The sequence below is a fragment of the Typopeltis vanoorti genome, chromosome 22, assembly GCF_054136105.1.
Source record: "Typopeltis vanoorti isolate ZY-2024b chromosome 22, IOZ_Tvanoo_1.0, whole genome shotgun sequence".
NCBI lineage: Eukaryota > Metazoa > Arthropoda > Arachnida > Uropygi > Thelyphonidae > Typopeltis > Typopeltis vanoorti.
Genome location: NC_143570.1, coordinates 48,612,069 through 48,639,293, shown reverse-complemented (window position 1 = coordinate 48,639,293; position 27,225 = coordinate 48,612,069). Strand labels below are relative to the sequence as shown.

At 34.4% G+C, this 27,225-nt stretch overlaps 1 protein-coding gene across 1 annotated transcript in view; it reads right to left on the bottom strand.

The window, feature by feature from the left end:
* LOC150094405 (uncharacterized) overlaps positions 1-27,225 on the bottom strand; it is a 184,784-nt gene that overhangs the window by 95,850 nt on the left and 61,709 nt on the right. Inside the window, exons 3-10 of the mRNA XM_090412461.1 lie at positions 25,825-26,097; positions 22,141-22,407; positions 21,817-21,992; positions 15,755-15,897; positions 15,199-15,201; positions 10,204-10,349; positions 8,947-9,028; positions 8,141-8,294 (exon numbers count right to left, since the gene is read on the bottom strand). Coding sequence (XP_090268587.1) covers positions 8,141-8,294; positions 8,947-9,028; positions 10,204-10,349; positions 15,199-15,201; positions 15,755-15,897; positions 21,817-21,992; positions 22,141-22,407; positions 25,825-26,097 — 1,244 coding nt within the window. The remainder of the gene's footprint in view (positions 1-8,140; positions 8,295-8,946; positions 9,029-10,203; positions 10,350-15,198; positions 15,202-15,754; positions 15,898-21,816; positions 21,993-22,140; positions 22,408-25,824; positions 26,098-27,225) is intronic.

Below are 27,225 nucleotides of genomic sequence, written 5' to 3'. Positions count from 1 at the left end.
AATTTGATTATTAACAATAAATAGACAGTTATAATTCATAGCGAAACACCAAAAACAAAGATGTAGCAAGCAATAAAGTCGTAAACAGATCACGAAAATGCTTAGGCATAGGTTGATTAACGTGAGCGTTAAATCGCTAAAACAGTTATATGAGCGAATGCAACGTATTATGAACGGGTATGGTCATAACAGAAAAGCATCGTATGAGCGGATCGTCGTAAGGGTGGTAGGAGATAGTGTATTCCTAATAATAGCACTTTTATACTTTATTTAAATCTGTCCATTTGCATCTATTGTTTTGTTTAAATGATTTGTGTATATTTCATTTCTCTAACAAAGTACGTGTATTTGTTTATTTCATTTCCATAACGTTTTGTCAATTTTGTCTTTCATTATTGAGAGCGAGCTACAACATTTACGTGTTTGATTATGCAACAAAGTTTTGTGCGTGACTTAATAGCAAGCACCTGAAACAAATTAAATTAAAGCCGCGCTGACTTGGCGAAATTATTAACTTTTGCTTTGATATTCCAGTATAGTTTAAGAGTTTCCTAAATAAAAGCACCGCGTGCCGATGTTTATAAATTCGGTGATGTTGTTGTTGTTGTCTTGTCCTTTGAAGAGTCTTAGATGTTTCCGTGTGCTGCTTGTACTGCTTTGGCTATGTCGATGATTTTGTTTGTATACAGCTGTTGTTCAGGATTAGGATCTATTTCTTGCAAGGCTGCTGTAATTGCTGGACAGGTAAAGATGTGAGTGTCAGTTCAGTATTGGGGCAGTTGTTGCAGTTTCTATATGTTCTCGTATCATCTATATTAATCTTGATTCCTCTATAATGTCCTGTTCGTAGTCTTGCTATCGTGGTGGAGGTCTTTCTGTCAGCACTGATTTCGGGAATTTGATGTTGTATCACTGATTTCAGTGGAATTAGTTTGGCATTTGCATCAGCAAGAGTCGTCATGCGAATTTCTTGGTTGAGTTCTCTGGTCTCTTTTGCTAATTTATCAGCTGCTTCATTGTAATCAATGCCTACATAAGCAGGAATCCATTGTAAAATGCAACAGTTTCCTAAACACTTTAGTTGATATGAGTTTATGGATGTCTTGTGTGAGCTTGGTATTGCCATTTTTGATTGCCTCCATAGCTGATCTTGAGTCACTGTAAATTATAATTCCTTCAGATTGTTGAGATGATGATAGTTTTAAGTAGGCTTCGAGTGCTTTATTTATTGCATAGAGTTCGCTGGTAAAATTGGAAGCGATTCTCCCAGATCCAACTATTATTGAAACTGTTTCACCTTTCGAGAGTAGAAGGAGAACACCAGCGCCTCCATTAATCATATTGGTGTCTGACGATCCATCAGTATAACCTGTTTGGAGGTTGAATTAAGGTTGATAGTATTTACGCCTTTTTGTTTTTAGCATTTCTTTTGGTTCTTTTTTTGTACAGAGTTTGGTAAGGCTTAGATTTATGGAGGTATTTGAAGGTAAAGGACTGGAAAATAGAAGTTCTTTGTTTATTTAGCTGATCAAGACCTATTTCTTTCCTGATAGTGCCATCATATTGTAAAGTCGATGATCTGTAAAGTCTGCATTTTTGGTTCCAATATTCATAAGTTTTTAGGGAGACATGATCACTTTGGTAGCTTCCGATATTATTTATGAATTTTATGGTGGCAAATTTTCGCCTGTCCTCCAGCAGGTCAAGCCCACATTCCTGTTGGGCTCTGATATTGTTAGTGGATGAGACTACAATGATAATCTTGGATGCTTTTGCTTGTATTTTGTCTAATTTGTTCTTTACCGATGAGGTCGAAGGTTACCAGATAGGTACTGCATATTCCATTATTGGTCTTATTAGTGTAGTGTAAGTAGTTTTGAGGATTTTTGGCTTTGCGCTCCAATTTGTTCCACATAGTCTTTTCAGTATATTTAATTTTTTTAGAGCTCTTTGGACTTTGGAAGTGTTAGAGATGTGTTGTGCAAAATGTAATTCCTGACCAAGGTATTTTGGATTTGTGACTTTTTCAATTAGCTTGTTGTTGATCATGACTTTGGGATTGCAGGAATGTCTATTTTTCCTGTCTGTACTAAAGGTGCTTAGTTTTGTTTGGGTTGATTTTGAGTTTAAGTTCATCTGACCATCCTCTCAAGGATTTGTTTAGAAACTCCTCTGATTCTTTGATTTTAGCACTAGTATGCCAGATGGCTATATCATCTGCATAGCAAGTTACTTTTGTGTCTTCTGTGAGATAGGGTTGAATGTTATTGACATATAGAAGGAACATGTAAGGGACTGAGTACTGAGCCCTGGGGAACACCAGCCCAGGTTCTCTGCTCTTTTGATATTACTGCATTGATTCTGACTTTGATCTTTCTTCCTCTTATGAAATCAGCAATCCAGATTAAAGCGTTTCCTCTAATTCCAATATCATGTACTGTTTGTATTAATTTTTTGATCCAAACACGATCGAAAGCAGCAGTCATATCAAGGAATATGGCGGTTGTCCTTTTTGTTGGTTTTTCCTGAAATGAGTCTTGTTTGACAAAAGTGGAATAATTGATCTATTGTCGAATGGCGGGTTCTATAGGCAATTTGGTAGTAGTTGATTTTCTTAATTTTTGTCAGCCAGTGCATAAGCCTGGAGTGTATGATTCTTTCAGTAATTTTACAAAGTATGCTAGTTAATGCGATAGGTCTATAACTTTGACATTCTGCAGCATTTCTGTCAGGTTTCAGGATGGGTACAATAACTGATTTTTTCCATTATTTTGGAAGTTTGCCAAGAGGTATTGAGAATGTCCAGAAGTTATTCTTTTGCATTTTTGCCAAGGTATTTGACCATATGCCCAAAGATAAGATCATTACCAGGAGATTTATTAGGTGCAGTTTTCTCGATTGCAGAATTCTGCGATTCATTACGGATAACAACAGTTGGAAATTTATACTAGCGATTTAATTATGTATTTCAATGAAATATTACTCCAATATTTCATTGAAATACTGGAGTAATTTTTCCAATAATGAAAGGATAGAGAACTCTTCGTTTTCAATGTTAACTGTTACACTTCTTATTAGTCATGACACCAGCATCGACTATGGTCGTCAGCTTAACTACTAGCATTAAACGGAAATAGGACTTCCTTTATTCGCATGAATGAGCAAATAAATTGCATCAAATTAGTGCGTAAGGGATAATTTCTGGCAAAATGGTTATTATGTCTCACTTTCGGAAAATTCGTCCTTTTTTTATACGGTGGGGATAGATTTATCCATCCTCCCTTTTCATGCATAGAAAAAAAAAACATTGAATACTTTAAAGATGGTTTTCATCTATCCATTCGTCTTTTTCATGATATGTAGGACTAGAAAGTGCATATAAGCAAACGGAAAGGCTTTGGATCTCTTTTTGCCGATAGGAATCACGTGACCGTTTATTCATTAAGTTTATTTTAAATGCAATGTTCGCCTATTGAACCCTAAACAAAAAGCACCATTCAGATAATGGGTTAGCAAATGGAACGAAACCATTTGCAATTAAGGTCAACCTGGATTATGGATTACAAGGTAATAGCAACTTTGAGTGTCTTCCGTCACGCTATCTTGCATGTCATGAAGACATGAGCTGTAACAAAGCTGTCGTATCTGTGTTTGGCGGTTACAGTGATAGAGAGAACACTTACTTCGAGTCGAGTACAACATATCAATGCTGTGACTGGTGGCTTTCTTCAGTTTATTCTTCTTTTTTCTCCTCCACACAGATGACCAAGCGACCAGCACCACCAACTGAGTGAAGAGGAAGATGGAACAAGCCACTATTAGACCTATCATGTTTCCGCAGCTCGATTGGTCTAATCCACTTCCTAAAACGAGAGGAGAAAGTAATATTTTAGCTGTGAAATGATAAGTATTATTCTAAACCTAAAAAGTAGCCATCAGTTTGCAAGGAAAAACATCAAACCTTTGGAATTTCTTCCCGTATTCGCGTTGGCCTCCCTACTCAATTTCCGTTCGCTTCTGTCGAAATCGAATTTGTCAGTAATCCTAACTGTTTGGATCACGATCACATCTTCTTCCTCTTCTGTTTCTCTCCTGTTTCTGAGGGCTCTCTTTTTACGTCCCACAGAGTTTGCTTTACGATGACGACTGTCGTATGACTTTAGGGTACATTCAGCCTAAGTCAAACAAAAGGAAATAATTATGTACGCGAATTCTACTCTAAATTCAAACGGATATGCAAAGCGTTTATTGAAAATTCGGATCAGAAAAATGCATTTATACGAAATCCATCTTCAAAGTAAAAAAAAAAGAAAACAACCATTAATATTAGAGATCAGTTTAGCCTCAACTAAATTGAACTTGATGTGCTATTTAAATTACTTTGTTTTAATTTACTTATTTCTCGGTTTCGTTAGTATCAGACATATAATCCTTAATACTTGTTTTAACAGCATTAAATTAATGTGTTAACAGCATTTATCTATGGCTCTAGAGCAAGGTGTCGAGATTATCTGATCCTTAGCCCACCTTCTGTGGATGAGGTACAATATTATTGTATACTGCAAAGTACTTTACAAAGTTTTTCGATGCAATTGTGTCACAGAGTAAGGATTTTTTTTTTTTTTGTTTATATTTAACCGCTACTACAAGTTGCATTTTTTTTGGGGGGGAGGGGAATATATTGGCATGTTTTCAAATTGCAAAGCATCTCATGAATACAATAAAATGTCTCTCCGTAATACACAGATTTTTATAGCGAACTCGCCTAGCATGAAATTTGTTCCGTATGATGGCACGTATAGGCTGCACTCAAGTCGATTGGGTTTGATTTAAGTTCTATTGATTTCCCAGAATTGAACAGTACGTTAAGACAAAAAAAGTAAATATACAAATTCCTTGAAAAATCAAAAGGGAAAAACAACTTACGGGGTCTATTTCGTTAAGGACAATGGCCTAAAATTGATTTTTGCTATCCGCAGCCGACATTTATTTGGCGGCGTTCCAATCTAAGTAGCTGTCATTCTTTCAGAAAAGTATAAGAAAGGACACAGGCATTTGGACTTTTCAGTGAGTTTCTTAGAAACGAATAAATAATCTGTTTTTTCCTCAAAAGAAAATTTCCATTATGTTTTTCAATATATACCAACGTTTTAAATTCCAGATTTTTCTCCCTTCACTAATTTAATTTAAAAATAATTTTTTTTTTTAGTTAATTATAAAAGAACAACTTTAATATACCTCCTCACACATAATATTAGAATGAAATCTTAATAATATGAGCACCAATCTTAGTATTGTTGTTACATTTTAAATTTTCATTATACGTTTATGACTCGGGTTATAAACACAATTTATATATTCCAGTTGCATTTAATCAATTGTTTCATTTTAGTCTTGCACACGCTAGATAGCGTCAAGCTTAGCGTACTGAGCAACACCAATGAAAACGCAATTGGTAAATCTAGTAGGCAATAAACGTGATCGGATAGACTATCATCACGTCACTGTGGACAGCGTTTATCTTTTTCTTGCTTTAAATTTCAGCTTGTTGCGTCTACAATACTTCAATGCAGGTAGTTAGGCTTTCGTTTTAAGTTGGTCTGTCAACTGGATTTTACATATTTCGTTTCTGATTCTTCTGGGTTCCATTTTTGTTAATATGTTTATTCTAAACTTTTATCCATTCGTTAATCAGTTGTAACTGACATTATCCATAAATGTTTATCTTTTACCCTATCAAATTTTATTTTATGCTTTCATTTCACTTATATTTTAATGTTTCTGCTCAGGTTTTATGTAAACATTGGTCGAACTACTGCTTTATTTATTCTTATATTTACTTCTTTTCTTAGATCTTTATTTTTTCATACAGTTGAGTTTAGACATCCCGATTTATAATAATGATACATTTGAGTTGGATTAGGGGAATGGTTACACAATGATACTTTGCGTAAGTTACGCTGTCGTGGAAAGTATGAGATCGAAATAAAACCTATTGACTTGAATAAATGGGTAGAGACGGATTGGTATCAGAAAGTGGCATATGGTAGATATGAATCTACCAGATTAAATTTGAACCCCCCCCCCTCAATGATCACTCCTTGGACTATTGTTGTTCAAACTATAAATTAATGGTATTGGAAAGACTTGATAGAAGATGATGCGATGATCGGCAGGGATGCTACTGATATACAGCGGTTACAAAATAATTTGAATACGTTGGAAAGGTCAAATGACAATTACTATCGATTCAGTATTAGTAAGTGTAAAGTTATGCATTTTAGCATGATGAGATATCCAACGACGTATATTATACTGGTGAGATTATGCTTGAAGAAACTGATAAGGCTGGCTCTTCGATTTGTGGTGAATATCAAACCAAAGTTCAAAAGACAAATTATAAAAAATAAAAATACAATTGAGAAGGTAACTGCGATATAGACATGAACAGTGATATGTAAGAATAAGGAAGTTATTTCGCCTGTTTAAAAAGCCTTGATCAGCAGCACCTGGACCACTTTGCTTAAATTTGGTCTCTTGGATTCAGAGGGGATAAAGAAGCTGTCGAAAGAACAGTTACAAAGTTTATATCGGTATTATGTAATGTTGATTAGGGGGGGGGATAGACACTGGTAAACAGCGAACAACAGATGATATTTTAGAGGTGATACACTTCTGAAAAGTTGTTATAGATAATCAACTGATGAAATGTTTTGTTATACGGAAGGTGGGAAAGAGGAAAACATCCGTGGAAGTGAAGTTTGTATGTTATAAAATAAGGGATGAGAACTAGATTTTTCTCTCACAGTAAGTAGAGGAACAATTTTTCTGTTGAAGTAGTGAGTGCATCCAGTGTGAATGAGTTTAACAGAAAGTATGACACCTGGTGTGTGTGATGTATGGTTTCCATTGACAAGTCGACTCCCTGGAAGTCTCGGAAAATAATAAAATCATTTACCTGCGTCTTGCTGTATAGAAATTAAGTAAAAACTGCCGTCTAGTATATAGAAATGAATCCATTATGAATATTAATGACGCAGAGTATTTTCTTTAATTCGGAAATTTACATTTAGAAGCTGATAACTGGAGCAACAGATGAGAACAGTTATGATGCATGACAAAACAAACAAAGTACAGGTTTTTTAGGATGGAGTCAATTTTTATATTGTTCAGAGAGCATTTATGAGGATGTTACATTTTCCGTCTCTGTTGTGAAGGCAGAATTTTTAAAAGTTGGCATATTTCACTAAAATATTACTTACGTGACTATATCATCCTTTCTAATTCAAAATTTATAATTTTCCTGTATTGTCTAAAATAAAAATTATTGGATACTTTCGGCTTTGTAACTCGTCTATCAGCGTGGTCCACTATATATGAATTCCGGCTTCAGAATGTGTGGGCGTAATAGAAAGCAACTTAACCGAGTTATAAGCGCTTGCTTCAATACTCACGAAGAAACTTTTGTTAGCCTAGAAACAGAAGCGTGAATTGGCATCTGTCTTGATCTGAAAAGCAACTATTTTCTTTGTAAAGAAATAATCTTTAGGAAGGTGTAAATGCTTTGGTTTGTGGAAATAGTCAAATGCCATCAATCATAACTAACAGGATCCAACGTAGATACGGGATCAAAATCGTTTACATGGATTTAATAATCATTCATAAATTAATAAACTTAATAGAGAATAGGTCTATGATTAAGGTATGAGATGCCAAAGTACAGGGAAAACGTTTATTTTATGACAGGAACAGAGATTATATTTAGAACAATGTCATGCGAACAATAAAATAAACATAAAGTCAAAATATTTTCTTTAAAAAAAATGCTTTAAAGAAATTAGGAACAGTACTTTAACATTTAATATTAGCGGAAGGAAAAGTCTTTATTATCAAAGATATCAAAGAAAATGACACGTGATCTAAGAGGGTGGGGTCAAAAAGTACCGAATAGGAAGGTGAATCATTTAAGGAAGATTCCTGATTCAATTTACATCCTCAACTTACAGCAGTTACACCTGATGCTTGTGACGAATTCAGTTCCTACTGATAGTAGAATTGTCACGTACAGAAAGCGACAATGAGTGGATTAACAAAAAGTTGCGTCTACCACAAAGAGAACAACGCAAACAACGATACTCACCGGTTCGCATTTCGGCAAACATGGAGTTACCAGGGCTTTGAATTGTACAATTTCGGATGTCGGAAATTTGAAGGCGTCGAACGATGCTTGAAGCTCCTGAACATTATTGGTACTTCTAGCTAACGGTCCCATAATGGATCCGTCAGTGGGGCATCTGAAGAAAGCGTCACAGTCAATAATATGAAGTAATAAATATTTCAAATAAAAATATAAAATTTTCATAAAATAAAAAAAAATTAAAACTTGGAAATAATAAAAAAAATCTTGAGAACTGATTTTGAAATACAAATTTTAGTATTTCTACTTATAAAGTTCGTATTTCAATTCAAGTTCAGTAAATACCCTTCTCTTGTTCAGTATTATTTTCCCCCACAAGAAAGAACAGATTAATGACTGAATTCTTGAGAAGATTGAGGATCGAACTCTTTAATATCATACTTTAAGACCCAATAACATTTGCAGGAGGCGGTCATTAAAAGCGTTTTAATTAAGGCTAAGTTTTTTATTTATTTATTAGTTTCTTTTGATAAGTGAATATTTGACATTTTACGATGGAATGTAAATGGCGTCACTCAGACATGCATTCGGTGACGTATTTTTACTTTTCCTCAATTTCATAATAAATCATGTTTAGAGTACTCTTAATGACGTCTGTAGCCATTCTTAGTCATGTTCTTCGCGAAACATGGAGCAAGAAAATTTGTAAATATTTTATGTTTTATTATTAACATCACTGTTATTTTTATGCAGAAATGTTCCAAGCTAAGCAAATCATAATAATAATAAATAAATAAAAACAAACTTACCCAAGACTGTCAATTAGCATCATTTCATTGATATCTACCCCATCCATTGCGATAAGTTCTCGGACAAAAATGTCAAACGGACCTAAAATTAATTAAATAATTAAAATAATTTTAATTAATTTAAATATTTTCCCGAAATTATATTCATAACTGAAAATTATTTAGAATATACAGGCATATGGTTGATCATTGAAAGTTGTCAAACTCTTAGAGGTAGGTAAGGGATTCTACTTCACATTTAGCTTTATTTTACCGAAGCAATCTTAAATTGTGTGTTCATGGACTTTTGTTTCTTCTCAGAGGAGAAAAAGCCTTGGTTTACTGGAAAATAAAATCTTATCACCTTATGAAATAGGCTAACTCAGTCATTTGGACATTCTTTATAATAGTTTTCCATATCCGGGATTCCAGCACACATGCGTTTCCATCTAAAACTTCCATGTATCTTGGAAGCTTTAATGAAAACTTCCATCATGTGTGCTCGGGAGGCTCAGAATTGCACGCAATGAAAATATAGAAATGGGATATATTAAATCATGCAACACAAATTACGAGTTCTTGTAATTAAAAACAGTGACTTAACGTATTTAAAAAATCATGGTCGCCTGGTTATTTTTGTGATTCTGATATATTGGAGAGAGTACAAAAGGAGAGTGTTAAAATGATAACAGGATTGGAATACGGATTTATGCAGACAATAGCAAACAGGAGAAAGGGGGAGAGATGATTGAGTCGTACAAACTTCTGAAAGGGTCATATAGGATTTCAATTGATGGAATTTTTCAATTTATGGAGGGTGGGGAAAGGACGAGAGGGCATCCTTGTAAGCTAAGAATGAAAGCCGCTAAGAAGGGGGTGAGGACTAGGTTTTTCTCTTAGAGGGTGGTAAGTGATTGGAATGCATTTCCATTGGATGTTGTGAGTGCAAGGAATGTGAATGGATTCAAAAATAAATATGATAGCTGGTGTGTGTAGTATATGGTCTCCTTTGATAAGTCTCTGACTTCCTGGAGATCTCTCTCTCTCTCTCTCTCTCTCTTAATAATAATGTAGGAGAGGAACATTCATAATTACAGGTCTAAGAAAGTCATTAAAAAACGTGTAATTTAATGAAAGGATGTAATAGAAATCCGTCAGTTACATCCTTTCATTATGCTGGAATCATGTGAGCGCCCTCATTCGTTCAACTACAAAAAACCACACTTTATCATGGCATTTTACGACACGGGAACAAAAGATGTAATTCTGTTGACTTACTGTTAGCGTCCACTATTTGAAACCTGAGCGACAAAGGATCTCCAACTTGCGCCGTAAACACATCGTTGCCTAGATGGTTGGTAATTTTCATGGTGACATTCGGCGATGCGACAGTGGCCGACTTGGTGCCTGCCATGTCGACTTCCCTGTTAATAGAAATATGTTTGTTACACAAATAATCATTTTTAATTGGACATTATTCAAACATTATTTTTCCTAAATGAAACAGCGTCACAAGCAATGCCTTAATTCTATTTTCTCAGTTTTAGAACTGAGAATCGCTCTTTGTAATATAAATATTTGAAACGATAATTTTTAATAATGAAATGAATATTTGATTATCAGAAATATTTCCACACTAAGGGCAAGCTGATAATCATAATAATTTTTTTTTTTTTAAACTCCAACTTGAAATTTGTGATTCAAACTACTGAATGTAAAAAGAGGCGGCGTATAACAAATACTGATTAGCCGCGTAGATAGCCTAAACAGTCCAACAAATATTTGCCAATGTTGATTGGGTGTAGTTGGGAATGTCTTCAAGACAAACCACAATCACCTTACTTAGTAAATACTTAAAAAAATTAATATTTCTCCCCTAGAGAATGATCTAATTCCATCCATGGTACCAATTTTAATGTACCCTGCATGCCCAGTCTGTCGTAGGTGGAATTAGCATAAACCATACGCTGTTAAATATTAGAACTTTAAATAAGTTTCCCCATTCCCGTTTCTTTATTCTCTTCTCTTTAATATCTGGGTAGGATTTAATTTTTTTTATAGCGCCCAAAAATCAAAGGTCATACTGCACCAGGCAATAGTAATACATATGGTAAAACGGTTAGTACAATAGCCACAAATATCCATGTCCTTGGTGAGATCCGAACCCGTAGTCTCTTGGCTGTAGAGCGGATACTCTCAACCAATCAGGCCGAGAGTATCTCATTACGAATTGCGTAGGCATCTGATCCTACTCTGGGTAGGATCAGATGCCTACGCAATGCGTAAATATGGCGAATCGCAGCCTTTTGGAATTATATATCTTTTATGGCATATATCGCATAAGTTGAAAGAAATGGGATTAGATTATAAATTCCTAGTTCAGTTAAGAGGATGACTAAGTGACAGAAAAGGATTGGTGTAAGGGGGATGTGAGTCTAGAAGATTTAAGGTGACCAATGTGTACCCCAGGAATTGTTAGTCCATTGTAATTAAAAATCTTTACATCAATGATATCGGGAAGGCTATAACAGAGAACATACAACTATTTGCTGCTGATGCAAATATGTGCTGGTTAATCAGAAATGCAACACATGCACTACTCGCAGAATGATTTCAATAAGTTAGAATTGCATACATGTAAAAATGGTTGTCATTTCAATATTAGCAAATGTACAGCAGTTGGAGGTACAGGAAGATTGCTTGATGTTAAATCAGGTGTAAGACTAGGATGTACATTGTATCCACTCTTATTCATCATCTATGTGGATCACATTATGAAAGAAAGTGGTATTAAAACTGATATCAAAATTGGAGATAGCTGTTATTACAGCTATTTACTTTATGCAGATATTACACTTCTATGCAAATCCAGTATAAATATGCAGGATTCTCTGAATCGAGCAAATAACTACTGTGATAAATTTAGTATGAAAATCAGATAGCAAATTAAATATAGAAATGGATAAAGGAATTACTAGTGTTGGTATGGTAGAAGTCAACTAAAGAGAAAATAATCAAAATACTAAACAAGATGTGTATAAGACAATATACAAACCAAAGACTGGAGGCCACAGATATGAGAGTTCTGAGAAAGATTAGTGGAGTGAACAGATGGCATCAATGGCAGTATCACATTAAAAATTAGGATACTAAGAAAGAACTCGACAATTTAGTATTCCGAAATATGTTAGTATAGCTAATCCCAGATGATATGGACACTTAATGAAATTGGAAGAGGATAGGTTAGAGAAAAGTGGTCGCTCCCAGAATGGCAGGGAAAAACACCCAGAGGAAGACCAAGATCTAGGTAAACTGATAAAGTGACATACAAGAGAGAAATATACGATATGATAATATATTAGTTTGTAGGAAAATTCTATAGGAAGTACTAAATGATGTAAGTTTTACGTGTATTATTATCATGATATTGTGTACACCCTTGAATGTACATGTCATGAATTTGATTATGTAGTTATGCGCTATGGTATAATCAGATATCCAGTAGTATATTATATTCTCAGGATATATCTTGGAGTTTTAATAGACAGCCGTTTTAATTTAATTCCTGTTTACACATTTTCAGTAGTATAAATGCATCTTTTTTTCAGTTTTTGTTATATTAATAATATAAATGTTCTTTTATATTTTATTGTAATAGAAAAATGCGGAGGAAACTATACAGCTTGGCTTAGTACCCATTGGACAAGACCAACAAAATCCAAATAAAAAAAAAAATCAGTTACTGATATTCCATCATAATATTATTCTACTTATTATTATAGAACATCAAATTTACATATCACATGCACTTTTATTGAATGAAGCCTAACAGATGCTAACTTGTTTGCTTTACTAATTTTCAGGGGATTCCTTCATTTTGATCTGGAAACTGAAGACGATAAAAAAATTATAAACTTCTGTGGTTAACTGCATCAACATGACTGACTTACTGAATCATGTAATAGAAGTGAGAAAATGGTATGTAGAAGATGAGGGGAAGATAAAAAACTGCTTAAGAATTTTAGATATTTCTTTCGTTTCTGGCATCAATTAGTTTTCTCTGTAGATTTCAATTAAATCATGAAAAAGAAAAATAATATATATTTAGTTCACTAAATTAATTCAAAAACTTAGTGTAAGGATTTTTGTCACGAAGACTTGCGAATTCTCTTTAAACTGTGTACTGGTGGCGAGGAGGCGCGGCAGTCGTAACAACGGAAGCAGACGACGCTTAGGACTTCTTTTAGAAAAATCCGTCGAGTGGTATCCATTTTTTTTAAAATGTGCCCGAAGTGAGAGAACAAGTACAACTTTCGTGTTTGAAAGCAAATATAATTTTCTAGTTAGATCATATACTACAGTATAATAGGTCATTGGCATTGCAAAAAAGAGCTATGAGTTAATTTCAGCGAGCATTCATTCTGCGTAATGATCAAGACTTTCAACCAGCTTTACCATTCATCACGAGTCCGAGTTTTACTCTTAGCAAACATACTGACTCATAAAATGCGAAATTTTATTGAATTAATCTTTCTCCTTCTGGTTGAGAAAGCACCTGCCAATGTATTAAACGAAGGCGGTCAAGACCTGAAATTTTGGGAAATAAACCATGATTTATATAAACTATAAGCCAATTACTGGGATAAACTTATTAATATAAATTTAATTATCTTAAAATAGTTTATATATTCTTCTTAATTAATATAAACTATTAAACTACTAAAATTAATATAAACTATTAAGACGATTTCTAGTAATTGTATTCCTATAGTGGTGTTTTCGCATCCTTAATACTGCACATCTTACTACAAACGTGGCGTTTGTGGCGGTTTTGCACATTAGCTCATTGACTTGGCTTTCATCATGCCACCCGCCCATCTCTTTCTCCGACAGGAGAATATCTTCCATTTCTAAGAGAAGCAAAATAGTTAGTTAAAAAAAAAAAAGAATTGACATTCTACGTATAAAGGTGGGGGTTAACAGAAAGTAATGGTGTGGTTGAAATCAAAATCATATTTGAGATTTTGTGCCTGTTTGAATATTTGTTACAGCCGTGTGATGGCTTTTGGAGAGAAAAACGTTTTAAACTAAAGAATGCCCTAAGGAATAAATCAGAATGTGGAATGTCAAAAATAAATAAGGTTGGTTAGCTGAAGGCTTTGACCAAATTTTATATATAGTAGCTTATTTTAAAGCAACAAAAAAAATTCAAACAAAGAAAAATTATGCGGTATTTATGTTTATCCCATTTTCTATCCGTTCATCCTGCTTTCCACAATTTATTCATTTATTGGAATTTAAGTGTATTTCGATGCGCATTTCCAGAAAACTGTTCATTAAAAGCAAAGCAATAACAATTGATCTTTTCCATCGCTTTATGAGAATGTCAGTTAAAAACGTGTACCCTTCCTATTTATTTTACCACATAAATAAAGCAGGACTGACGTTCAACAAAATGCGTTTTTTGGCCAAGAAACATTCCAAGCCTGTCTGCACCGTACTTCAAAACACTACTATTTTGCTTGCCAAAACTAATGAACTTATGCAGCCTCGCTTTTACATGATTTCTCTGCCTTCTCGAACTTACCCAGCCCTCTGATTGTGTTGGCTGTAGTAAGGGGAAAAGAACTACGGGTACATTTAGTTTTAAGTTCTCTAAGCTATTTCTTGTTGGATTCGAGTGAGGCATTATCATAACCATTGAGAAACTGTAAACTTGGTTTTTTTTTTTAGCTTTTCTCATCTTTTAGTTAACGAAAGTTACTCCTTACTATTGTGATTCTTATTATTTAACATCCTAAGAAGTTAGTAAGACTGACTTCGGTGTGACTATCGTCGTGTATGGTACGTATGAATGACAATCTTTTTCAAGGTCAGTTATTTCATAAAGGTGAGACGTAACCTCAACTTGTGCTTCCACTTCAGCCACTTATGAATATGCTGCACATGGAAAAGCAATCTTTTGCTTCCTTCTCTCTCACTTCCCACCGACCTTACATTACAGGTTAGAAGGTGGAGTGGAGGCGTTCCGCAATTTTTCTTCCGTGTTTATCTGCCCAAGAAATGCCCTTTAGCTCGCTCAATGTCAGTGTGGGGGTGATGTCAACAGGAGGAATTTGGATATTGAAATGGGAAATTCAGAAAACACAAATATCTCCAAAACATTAAGTAATAGTTGGCAATCTTTTCGTTATCCTTCTCGTATTAGTCGTCATCTACTTGAAATGTAGTCTATAATCGCATAAAAGTTTTGTAAGATTGTACACTTACGACCTTCTTCTTCACGCTTAGATGTAATATCTGTTGTGACCAAGACTTCTTCTTTAATAATATCTTAGTCTTCTTCTAGGCTTACTATTCTTATTCTTTGGTTTCCAACTGTTGTCTTGTTTTATTATTATATCCTCAATTACGATAACAGTATATATTAACATTATTATATAAAACTCCTCGAATTATTGAGAGCTCAGGTCATGAAGTTTTCCTCAGAGCTCTTAGGTTTCTGTTCTATAAACAGGTCATTTGGCTTTAGTGCAAAGAAAATAATGAACAAACCTAACAGTACGAGACGGGAGTTGCGATTTCTCTATTGAATTAGATTAGATGTGCACTCTTAACTGTATTATACTTTATGACAAAGCAGTAATCTTACATGTTTGATCAGAATAGGAATCCATTTCCTTGCATTATTGGATTCTCATTTCGCAGCATTTTTTAAAATTATTTCGTATTATTGCAAGAAAGGTTTTGTTAAGCATGAATTGTATAATTTTTAAGCTTAAATCTTACTCACGTGTTATTTATTTTGATTTAAAAAAATTATACTTACCCATTAACATCGAGCTTCACTCCATGCGCAATACTTCTGTTGGTCAAATCATACTGACAATGCAATGACACCCCTAAGTCCTGATTAGTGATGATCATGTCGTGGTGCTGTATGACTATATCATTAGAAAACTGACTGGCTCCCTAAACACATGAAAAGAAATGCACAATCAACAATCATGAATACGTAAGGAACGAAAGCTATGTTCTTAACATTCTTATGAAATTTTTCATTAAACGGCCTATCTAGTAGTCTGCAATGTGTTGACAACTACGCCTTGACAAGGAGACAAACTTACTCTAGCTTAAATGTTTCGTTCAAAAGTATTCAATAGAAGGAGTTGTAAAAGTCATAACTCATTTGGGATCTCCAAACTTTTTTCTGTCCCAATATCGATATGAAGTTTACAGCCAAGAAAACTCCTTAGTCTGTGACAGAATTGCAAAATTTAACGACCATCAAGAGGAGCTTCTTAAACACATCGTGATCTCCAACGAAAAGGTGTTTAGATAATTCAAATTAATTAAGTTAACTAACAAATTAATTAAGATAAACAAATTAAGTTAACTTATATCAGAGCCGAAGATGCGTCTGCGGTCTCGAATCTTTTAGACCTACAATTTTTGGAGTATAAGAAGGCAGTACAAATCTCAAGTGTCGTGAGGAACCTAAAGTGTAGTCGATATTTTCTACCCCTATACAAGATAATGGATTGCCTAAATATCTGATTTATTCAGTTCCCTTTGCAATGCACCCTTCCCAGTAGCTTCCTTTTTTGCTGACATAATTCGGGTAGAACTTAAGTTTCTAGGGCCAACGTTTACTACTTTCACATATTCTTCCCCAAAGTAGAAATTTCTTATTATTTAAATACAAAAATTTGAAAATATCTAACATCGATTTTCTCTTTCCGTGCATGTGGCTTCCACACTCGTTCATTCATAACCAGACCAATGTGCGATATGCAAGTTAGCGATTTTAACACATATTGGAGGCTATACGAGGTCGCTAATTTTACATATTTTGTCAGGCATTATATTTTGTAACTTAATGACCTCTTTACCAACCAAAAGTGTAATTAGAAAAAATGAATGTAAAAGAGAAAGCATTAAAAACTATATTACTCTGTCACAGTGCCTTATTTAACGCTGCAGCTGAACTTGACTGGTACATAACATAAATACCATAAAATTACATCAATACCTATAGCTCACCGACAACGTAGTATTCTGGCCCATTAAATTGCTTGTTCTAGACATCACAACGTTTCCAACATTTGAAGTTGCAGAAGTCCTGCAATGTGTTCTCTCACTGTTCATATATCCAAACTTGTTAACTGCTATGCTATTACAATGCGCTCCGCTAGCTTTAATACGACAATCACGCACCATCGATATTTTAAGCCAGTCATTCATAACCTCTTCAACTGCACTCAGTTGCTCCCGTATATTTGGGAGACTTTGGTCACACAAGACACTTTAGTACATCTTGAGAATTAGTGTTCTTACTTCTGTTAATTACGCGTGTTGTTTTTTTGCATAATTAAGCGAAGGAAGTTGCTGTTATTTGTTACTGGATTAATCTCCAAATGATATGGCTGCGAAACTCTTTGGCATTAGTTTCTCCTGGAGGAAATGCTGCTAAATTTAAACTAATAAATAACTTAAATTTCCCAGTTTAAATGCAAAAGAAATAACAGTTATACTAATATCTAACATCACCATTAAATATTATCAGAATTGCCAAATTAAAACAGCTGTCAGGCCAGTAAAAACTAATCAATGCACCGATGAAAGACGAATACAAACCCATGTACAAAGTTTATCTTTTAATTCGTGCTATCTATGACAACTTCTATGCAGAAGCTTTATAATCATTAACTCGGGTTAAATTCTAAATCTATATTTCTTTCATTTGGATATAAAATGATGGATGTCTAATGTATGCATTTAGGTTCTATACTTACCATGCTCATAGCAGGATTTGAATCTGCAGCTTGTTGATTGGAGAAGTGGACTAATCAATAATTAAAGCGATCCCGTTTTATCCATTTATGAAATGTTTTCACCTATATTTTATTACTAAGGATATTTTCGCATTTATCCTTTGTGGGTTAATCAGCATCTTCCACTTTCACCTTCTAAACATCACCAACCTGATTTACTGACCACTTGAAACGTTATCGAGACTTGCCAGTCATTGGCGATTCCAAGAAGTGTGTTTTTCAGAGCCTGCAATCTTTTTTTAAAGAGGATTTCTAGTATTTTATGTTCAGGTATTCAAAATGTGATCTAACGCAGTTATTTTCATCTAAGGATCATCTGATTGAAGCGCAGAATAATTAAACCCATTCATTTATAATGTCCCAAATCGTCGCATTACTACCGAGCTCTCACCACCATGCTTAGCTGACGAATAAGTAATACCAAACTTGAACTTTATCTTCCAAACATTTAACTAAATAACTTGGTTTATACCTATTGTCTATTTAAAGTGTTGGATTTAACTGGAAATGCACTGATAATCAAAGGTACTTGTTCAGAACCATATTGTAATTTGGGAGCAAAGCAGCATTTACTAAGAATAAATGATTCGCTGTGTGCTTCTTAAAATCGACATATTCAGTATCATAGATTTTAAGGGTCTTGGTACGTGCAATGGAACAGCCATTTATGGCCCTCGGCTATGGCTGTTTCAAATTTCAAATAGCTATGGCCTACAAAGGCCATAGCTATTTGAAAATGTTACTTGGGTGCTATAAAATGTTCACGTGATTTGGTTGCTGCACGTTTGAGCTTATAATGACTTACAGTCTTTAAAGCATTGTTTTCAAAGTTATATTCCTGAAATGTTTTAATATATGACTGCTGTAAACTTATTCGCATAAATAGCACAAGCAGCTAACTTTAGTGATTAACGCCCAGTTCTCTATATACAGTGACGTGATATTATGAGCGTTCACATAGTTTAAATACCATTTGGTTTTTCACAGTATTATTTGAAATTTCACTAGGGCTCAAACGTTTGGGAGCTAAATATGAATATATAAAAAATCATATAACACTCGTTTTGAATAATCTATTGCTCAAGTCACATGACTTCAGATTTTAACAGTATTTTCAAGAAATTAGCTTTAAATATACTTATCTTATGTAGAATACAAAAGACATCTATTATAAGACGTACATGAAGTGTTAAATTCTCAAACATTATTTTAAAAAATACCATTTCTATTATCAGGTAATACACTACAAAGAATATATTAATAAAAATATATGTGTACTCAATATAGAGCTACAAGAATCGAATTATTTTTTTTCAAATAATGTTTTGAGATAATTTAATATATATAAGCTCTTTTTAATGTGACTATTTCATACAACGATATTAAATTATCTTAAATTCCACTAGCGCATAAGTTGCGCATTATGATGAAAAAATTAGACAATGTGTTTCGTTATTAAAATATTTGAAGAAATACAGATTGAATTATGAGTTTCAAACCTTTAACAGCTCCCCTTTTATGAAAACTTACAGTTCGACGTGCCCTTCCACCACATTCATTAATTAGTATTGCGACAAATATTATAATATATATCTTATCATAGATAGCAGCCTGAGTAATATTAAAAAAGTAGGTAAATTTCAATGAATTTTTCTGTTGTAATGCATTTTCTAATTTATGTTCATATCACCATATTTATAGACATTTTAGAGCAATTTTTAAACTTTTTCATGTTTAGTTTTGGATTTAATGATTTTCTAAAAGATATTTAATTTTATAGTACGTTATTATTATGGCCCATGAAAAGTTCTCTGAAATCTAAAAAAAGATTTCAGCTATAAGGGCTGAAAGATCTATAAGATCTTTCAGCCCTTATAGCTGAATTTGAAGATGATCTTCAAAATTTAGTCACAGAAATCTACAACAGAATCATAAACATGAATTAGTCATTTGCCTAAAGAAAACAAAGTGCATGATTATTATCAAAAGAACCAATAAATAAGAAACTGAACATAACTATTAAAAAAAAGAAAATTGAACACGTTCAGTCTTTTATATATTTGGGACAAATGCTTACAGACAGAGGAAATTCCCTTAAAAAATATAACGAAGATAGAGATAGCAAAAAAAGCCTTTATTGATAGGAAAACTGTTCTAACATCCAGAGACATTAACATAGACACAAGAAAAAGATTAATAAAATGCTATATCTGGTCAGGCCTTCTCTACAACAGTGAAACTTGGACCCTAATAAAGAAGCAGAGAAAAAAATTAGAAGCTTTCGAAATGTGGACCATTAGAAGAATGTTTAAAATAGCATAGACAGAGAAAATGAAAAACGAAGATGTTTTAAAGAAAGCAAAAATGAAATGAACATTAATGAAAATAATTAAAGAACGAAAACTTAAATCTTTTGGACATCTAACTAGACAAGAAGGCAGGCATTAATATTAGAAGGGAAACTGGATGGAAAAAAAGCGGGAGAGGTAGATCCAGGAGAATGTGGTTTGAAGACATTAAGGACTGGACTGGCTTGAATTACCATAAATGTTCCAGAGCAGTTAAAGAAAAAAACAAATTCCGTGACATGGTTGCCAACCTCCTCCTACGTGGGGGACACTTGAAGTTTGCTAAGCAATTGAGGAGTGCGAAGTGATTCCGATAATTCAAATAAAAAATTAATAAAGTTGAATTCTTACAACGTTTACAGTGATTTTTTATTGCTTCATTAAACATTGATTGAATTAAAGCAGATGAGCGTGCATATGCGCTTAAAATTTATTCATATTCTTTATTTTTTCTTTCTTCCGGACATAATTTCTGGTCATTGCTCTCCTGCCACACCACGAACCTTAGTCATTCTGCACAAAATTAATTTTGTTTGCGTTAAAAGTTTTTAATCTTTTCATTCCTTCCCATGGCTTGTCTTCTCCAAGTCGATGAATTGAAAGGGGGGGGGGGGGAATCCATCTGCCGAAGCTCATTTCGATGTTGACTCGCCCCCCTTGAAAAATCGTTGCCTGACACTAAAGCCCACCACGTTCCACTAAGCGTTTTACTTGGCTGACTGTGAATGCTGTTAACAGTGGCTTGAAGTCATTTCTGTTCTGGTAGTGTGAAATTGACAGATGTTAAGTTCATGCAATAATTCTCAGCGGGAATGTATTCGCTGACCAATTTATTCCAGGAAATCTCGTCCTCGACCAGAGACTACATGAGGAAAAATGGAGTAGGGGGAATCATGGGAAAAAAGGTGTGAACAGAGTGTAAGAATGTTTTTTTTTTTTTTTTAAACTTCCTGAAGAGCTGCGTAGTCATAAAAGGAGGGAAAATGCTATGAGAATATGGTTTATTCGCAGGATTAATTCCTCCATCCAGTGATGAAGCAACACAATACCTTACAGGAAATTGCCTTCCATAACTGTCCTGTATCAAATGATATTATCCTCAGTAGTCCATTCTTACTTTTAAAGAACTTGCACTCGCCTTCTTTTCCCTAGGTATAATAACATATGCTGAGAATAAGGTGCCTAATGTGCTTTTATATGAACGTGTCAACGAAGAAATATCCAAATGTTCTTCATCAGGACTTCACAAGTAATGAATTTTTTACCATCACTCATCTTTAAAAGAATATCTAGAGATCAAGGGGAAAAACTTGAGGAATATTAATCAAGGGATATCGGGGGATATGCCTTCATCAATGGTCTCCAACTTGAGGGGGTTGGAAACTGGACAGTTTATGTGAAACGCGTGTTACTCTCTTATTCTGACGCTGGCAAAAAAGTGTCAGTATGCACTGAATCAATAAAAATCTCCCTTTTATTTATGCTTTGAATATTACTTCTATGATCTTATAAAGCTTTTATTTTATATCAGAGAGCTTTGTGTATTCTCTGCCGGAGCCTTTTTCGGAACGGAAAAAACAACATTTCACTTCCGTATAACACCGTCGATTAGATGGAAGGTTCTTCACTGGATTGCTAAAAGAGACTCACTGAGTTCTCAACACATTAAAAACTTTTAATGTGTTGAGAAGAACCTATTAAAAACTTACCTCTTGTTTCACATCGCAGTTTAAATCGTGGTAGGCCATTTTGATTTCAAATTCTAAGCTGTTAATTACATCAGTCACACAGGAATTAGGTCGAGATTTTACATAGACTTTGCCGTTAAAAATATTGCTTGTCTTCACTCGGGCAACCATCTCTCTGGATCGGCACTGAATCGTCACTATACCAAAAAAAAAAAAAAAAAAAATTATATCTAAATTTGACTGTTTACTTATAAAAAGGATTAAAAATAATCCGCATAAACTTCTATGGACTGTTTTACGTGGCTGAAATGATCAATATTTCAACTTAACATTGTCTCAACTCACCGTTGTAGCACGAGGTTATTTCATAGGTAGCAGCATCAGGAATCTCCAAATATGGTTCTTGGATGTGAGTCAGGGAGGCTTCAGCATGATGACTGATGCGACAAACGCTTGATGATGAATCCCCGAAATCAAATGAATGACACCGATAGTTCGCACTAAGACATGTTTTACGACATTCTTCTAAGGAAGAGACGTCTTGGTAAACAGCATCCACGGTCTTAAGGATTTTGCCATTAACTTTACGGAATTCACACAGTCGAACAGGTTCTGAAAATTTAGCATTAATTTAAGAAAACAGAAACGGAACTAAAATTTTAGTTCCGTTTCTGTTTTCTATTTTTCTTATATGGGATAGAAAGGAGCAAAATATCTATTAAATACAGAAAGTAATATTTATTACAATATGAATATTGTAATAAAGAACTTTCTTTACTGTTAAATGCAAGGTCTTTTATTGTGAAATCATCCAGTGAATATGATAGTTCAAAACATTTTTAACTCATATTTTCTCTTTTTTGCTCTAAGCATGCTAAAGCACATTTTGCACCGCTTGCAAACGACTTCATTTTTTTACAAATCTTTTAACGTATTTGGGTTTCCAACTCTTTTTCAACCTGCGAACTCTCTCAGTTTAATTTAGCTTCCACCCAGTTGCTCGTGTTTCATTTCTTGACCAAATTTGCCAAGCAGTGAAGCACAAAATGCGAATCTACGTTTCTGGTAATCATTTTCATCAGTTAGTTTCGTTTAGTTTGTACGAAACTATTTTTTTCACATAAATACAGCATATGTTTAAAAAAACATAAATAAAATAAAAATGACAAAGTGGACGTGAATAGTTAGTCGTTGATTAATTATGTCTAACTTGTAATTACATCCGGGACTGCTTTTTCTGTTTAGAAAAATACGCTAGTGATTACTGTATCGTAAATTACCGAATAAAGTAAACAAAAACCACTACCTTTCATCCAAACAAAGCCTGTTTTTTAATTCTTAAGTACACAAAAAATATATATAAAACATTCAAACTTTAAATATCAGAGATTACACGGCTTACGGGGAAGTTGTAAAAAACTTTCCAAACAAAGAGGAAAGGTATTTGTGGTATATTAGTTGTGTGCCTATGTTGTATCAACACACGTGTGCTTTGTCTGTGATGTGTTGACATTAACGAGTTTTCATTGTTGAAATTTATGCAGACAATTTTGAAGGGAAAATTCAAAAGGAGTACTTAGCTATCAGATAGCTTCTGGGGAAGCTCATAAATTAGCAAAAAAAAAAAAAAAACTCACAGAACCAAACCAATTACAGAGGTGATGTATTTACTTCAAAATGAAAACAAACCGGAACTGTCTACAAGGTGAAATATGTTTTTTAGAACAAGGAAGGAAAAAACTTTGCATATTGTGTGTAAAGAAAAGAATGGTGGTTATGGGACTACGTACATTTTTAGCATGCACGTCACGACAGTAACGAGAAGTAGAGGGAAGAATGGCTTATCTTACATATGTACGACTGCACCAATGACTTTTTTTTTTTTTTTTAACCTTCTCTGAAACTACCATTTTTCGGTTTTCGTCTGGAGAGGGAAGGAGCTCATTATGCCCCGAAAAAGTGACCCACTCGATGTACTCGAAGCAACGATTGCATCCAAATATCCCAATTTCTGTCGCCATTGTGGTTGATAAATGCTTTCGTATTTCTTCCCTTGCTTTTTCTTTTATGCCTGAATAGTAGAAGAGTAAACAAATTTGCAGTAGATCAGAAGTCCCGAGAGCTTCTGTAGTGGTGGTAGTAGTGAGGAGACCAAATTGGCAAGTAGCCACATCTCTTCAAGACTGAATTGAGAATTACAATATTGATTAAGATATGGTTACTTAAAAATAAAAAAAAAATGATCGTTATTATTTTGCTTAATTCTGTTGTTGATAAAACCTTTCCAACGTTTCATAACTAACTTGGCTGTTTACAATAAACTCGTCGCAGTGTTCTCATTGCCGAGAAATATCTAAACATTTTATTCAATTGGCACAGAGAAGCAAGTACAGCTGGGATTTGTATCATGTCTGTTATCTGTGTGGTCTCCACTGAGGTGGACATTTTGCAGAGAGGAGATCGAGTTCTTGATAGAACAAAACTCTACTTCCTCCGTATGAGACAGTAATTCGCTTTCAGGTAAAGTCCGTGATCAGAAGTAAAGTTTAAAAATAAAACTTTACATGCGCTTTTGTTGAGTTCAAACCCAGGTATTTTCAACGAAAGCGCATGTATTACTCTTCTAACTTCTTCGAAGGGATTAAGTTTGATCATGCACAAACTTAGCTGAAAGCTACTGGTTTTCAAGATCACTGAGAAAGGATGACATCGTGGATAGGTTACGGGTAGTGGAGTAAGAATTTTTTTTTATTAGGATTTAAATAACAGCCAATTCTTTTTTTTAGAAAGAAAGATGAAATAAACTTGTTTCAATGGAAAAATTAATGGAGTCAGAAAAAGTGTAATCATTTCTTAATCCTACCAGATGTCTTCTGTTTGAAATGTTCTTCTGGATTTCGGATGTGGAAAGAGTTTCGTAAGCGTATCTTTGCAATTGGAATAGATTAAGGATATTTAACAGTACTAAAGTGAAAGTCGTCGTTTCTGTAAGATGACACGGTTATGCCCAATCTGACAGCCTCGGTATTTCTGTACATTATTATAAGGCTGTATGCCCGAGGGAGGGAAAATAAGCGTTTGTTTATTACGAGAAATGACATTGAAATAACCTGAAGCATCGAACTTAACACCTCTTGTTGGTGGATATAGTGATCAGTAGAGCTTTCTTACAATGTGTTCAAATTTGCATCTCAATTGAGGAGTAAGCAATAAATAAAATTCGTTGTGTATACCTGCATACTGCAGTTGAGAGTACTACTTCGATTTAAAAAACTTGGTTGAAATTCCGTCCAGGACGCGATGAATATTTGTGCTTTCCAACTTTCAGCAGAGAATCAGTTTGTCTCATACGGGGGTAACAGGATTTTTTTTCTCTTCCGAAAACTGACATTCATCTTTTATGATGGACAAACCGTTCACATAATACATGCATCGATTGATATACACAAAAACTCACAGCGACAACCAGCAAATTCACTTTCTAGTTCGATTTATGAACATGCAAGTAGCAAAATAAAAAAAAATGGCATATAGCTTCGAATCATTCTTTCAGTGACTTTATTATTTAATTATATACTTTGTTACCATATTTGCATTACAATCCAGAAAGAGACCCCCCCCCTCCTCTTGCACAAAGTTCTTTTCAAAAATAACTCTAGGCATGAGTAATGTATCGATCCTGTTAACTGGATGTAAACATAAAAAAACGTTCACATGGCAAGAGGTAAGAAGTTTGCTTACCAATCCAAATGGCTGACTATAAAATAGAGGGTATTTGGTTACTTTGGATTAACAGCCGAAACAACTAAGCCTACGAGAGCCAATGCAGTATCTCTGTTAATTGCGTGTGTTTTTTGGGCTGGTTTGTTATAGAGAGAATTCGGCTTGAAGTATAGCAGATTCGAATGAAGATAAAAATCGAAAACAATAGTTTCTATTGTTCGCGTTTAATTTGAATGTTAAAATCCTACGGTTCTCTAAGTTTGGCCTTATGCATGCACGTAAAAATATTTTTAAAATCATATTTACGGTCAACGCAGTTGTTTTCCAGGTAGTCCACGTCTTCGTTGGAGGGAGCAAAATATCTTCTTCCTGGGATGGAGTGTCTGTCCACGTCGCTAAGAAAACACTCCTTAGTTAACTGGTGGAAATTAGCCGACCTGCACTCAAAGTCTCGCTGGGACAAACACGCCACCATACACTCCTCTAGGGATTTGGTGTTTTGTTTCATTCTAGCACGGTCCACTAACTCGTAACCTTTAACCCTCTCAAACTGCCAGGCTCGATCACAAATCTGTCTTCCTGGAAAAAACAAAGCAACTTTGAATACGAAGTGCGAATTGAATTTAACAAGAATTAGGCTAAATCAATTAATCTGCATTATTATTTTTAATTACATCTACATCATCCCTTACTGAAATACCGCCTGTGCACTGCAGTGTCTCCTCCTCCCCAAATTCTTTGGAATCCCAAGAACCCAGGAATCAGTGTTTATACTACATGCACAGCTGATTATATTTCAAATTTGGGTCCCTCTTCATATCTACTTTCACCTTACAGATCAGTCCTGATTATGCTTAAGGGACCGTTCATAAATTGCATTGCGTGTTGGGAGGCCATATATTTATGACCAGTGTAGTGGGATGACAAATAATATTGCATGCAGTAGATTTATAACATGAGGTATATTTTTAATGTACCACAGCGACATGAATGAATTTAGTGTCACAGAACAAGTGAAAGCGAAGAGTTTATACTGTTACGTAATAATTCCTCTGCATCTGGTATAACACAAAACACGACATCTTATTTGCAAAACTACTACAAATCATTCTATGATGCCAGTTCAATGAAACATTAGCATTTAATATTACAGTGTTTTTTCTTGATGACAGACATACATGGCGTCATGTTTGTACGACGTGAACACTAACAGTTCTCGGCATACCTACCTAAAAAATCATTATTCTATTAATTAAACTCGTATACTAGATGACCCAGTGTTATCTGATTTCATAAAGTTAAATGAGATCGCGCGAACTTATCTGATAAGATGAGAAATATTTATTTCGACTTATCAATACGGGGACAATTGATCTGTTTCATTTTCACAGTAATTTATTGCCATCTCCAATGTGAGTATGTTGAGTAATAGCTTTCTTCGGACATTGAAAACTTGATTTGTGTTGCTTCATGGATTAATAAGAATGTCGTTTGCAATCAAAACGCTTTATCATCATGACTAGTAAGTGTAGAGTATAGGCATCCTAACATAGAGAGGGATACTTTTTTTCCCCTCTTATCCTGACAGTTCAGTCTAGTCTTTACTGTAATCACTTCTTCACGATATTCACCGTCAAAGGCGAGAACTGGGAGATTACAGGAGAGATAATTTCAGTACTGGACGAAAGCCAAATTCACAATGCACAG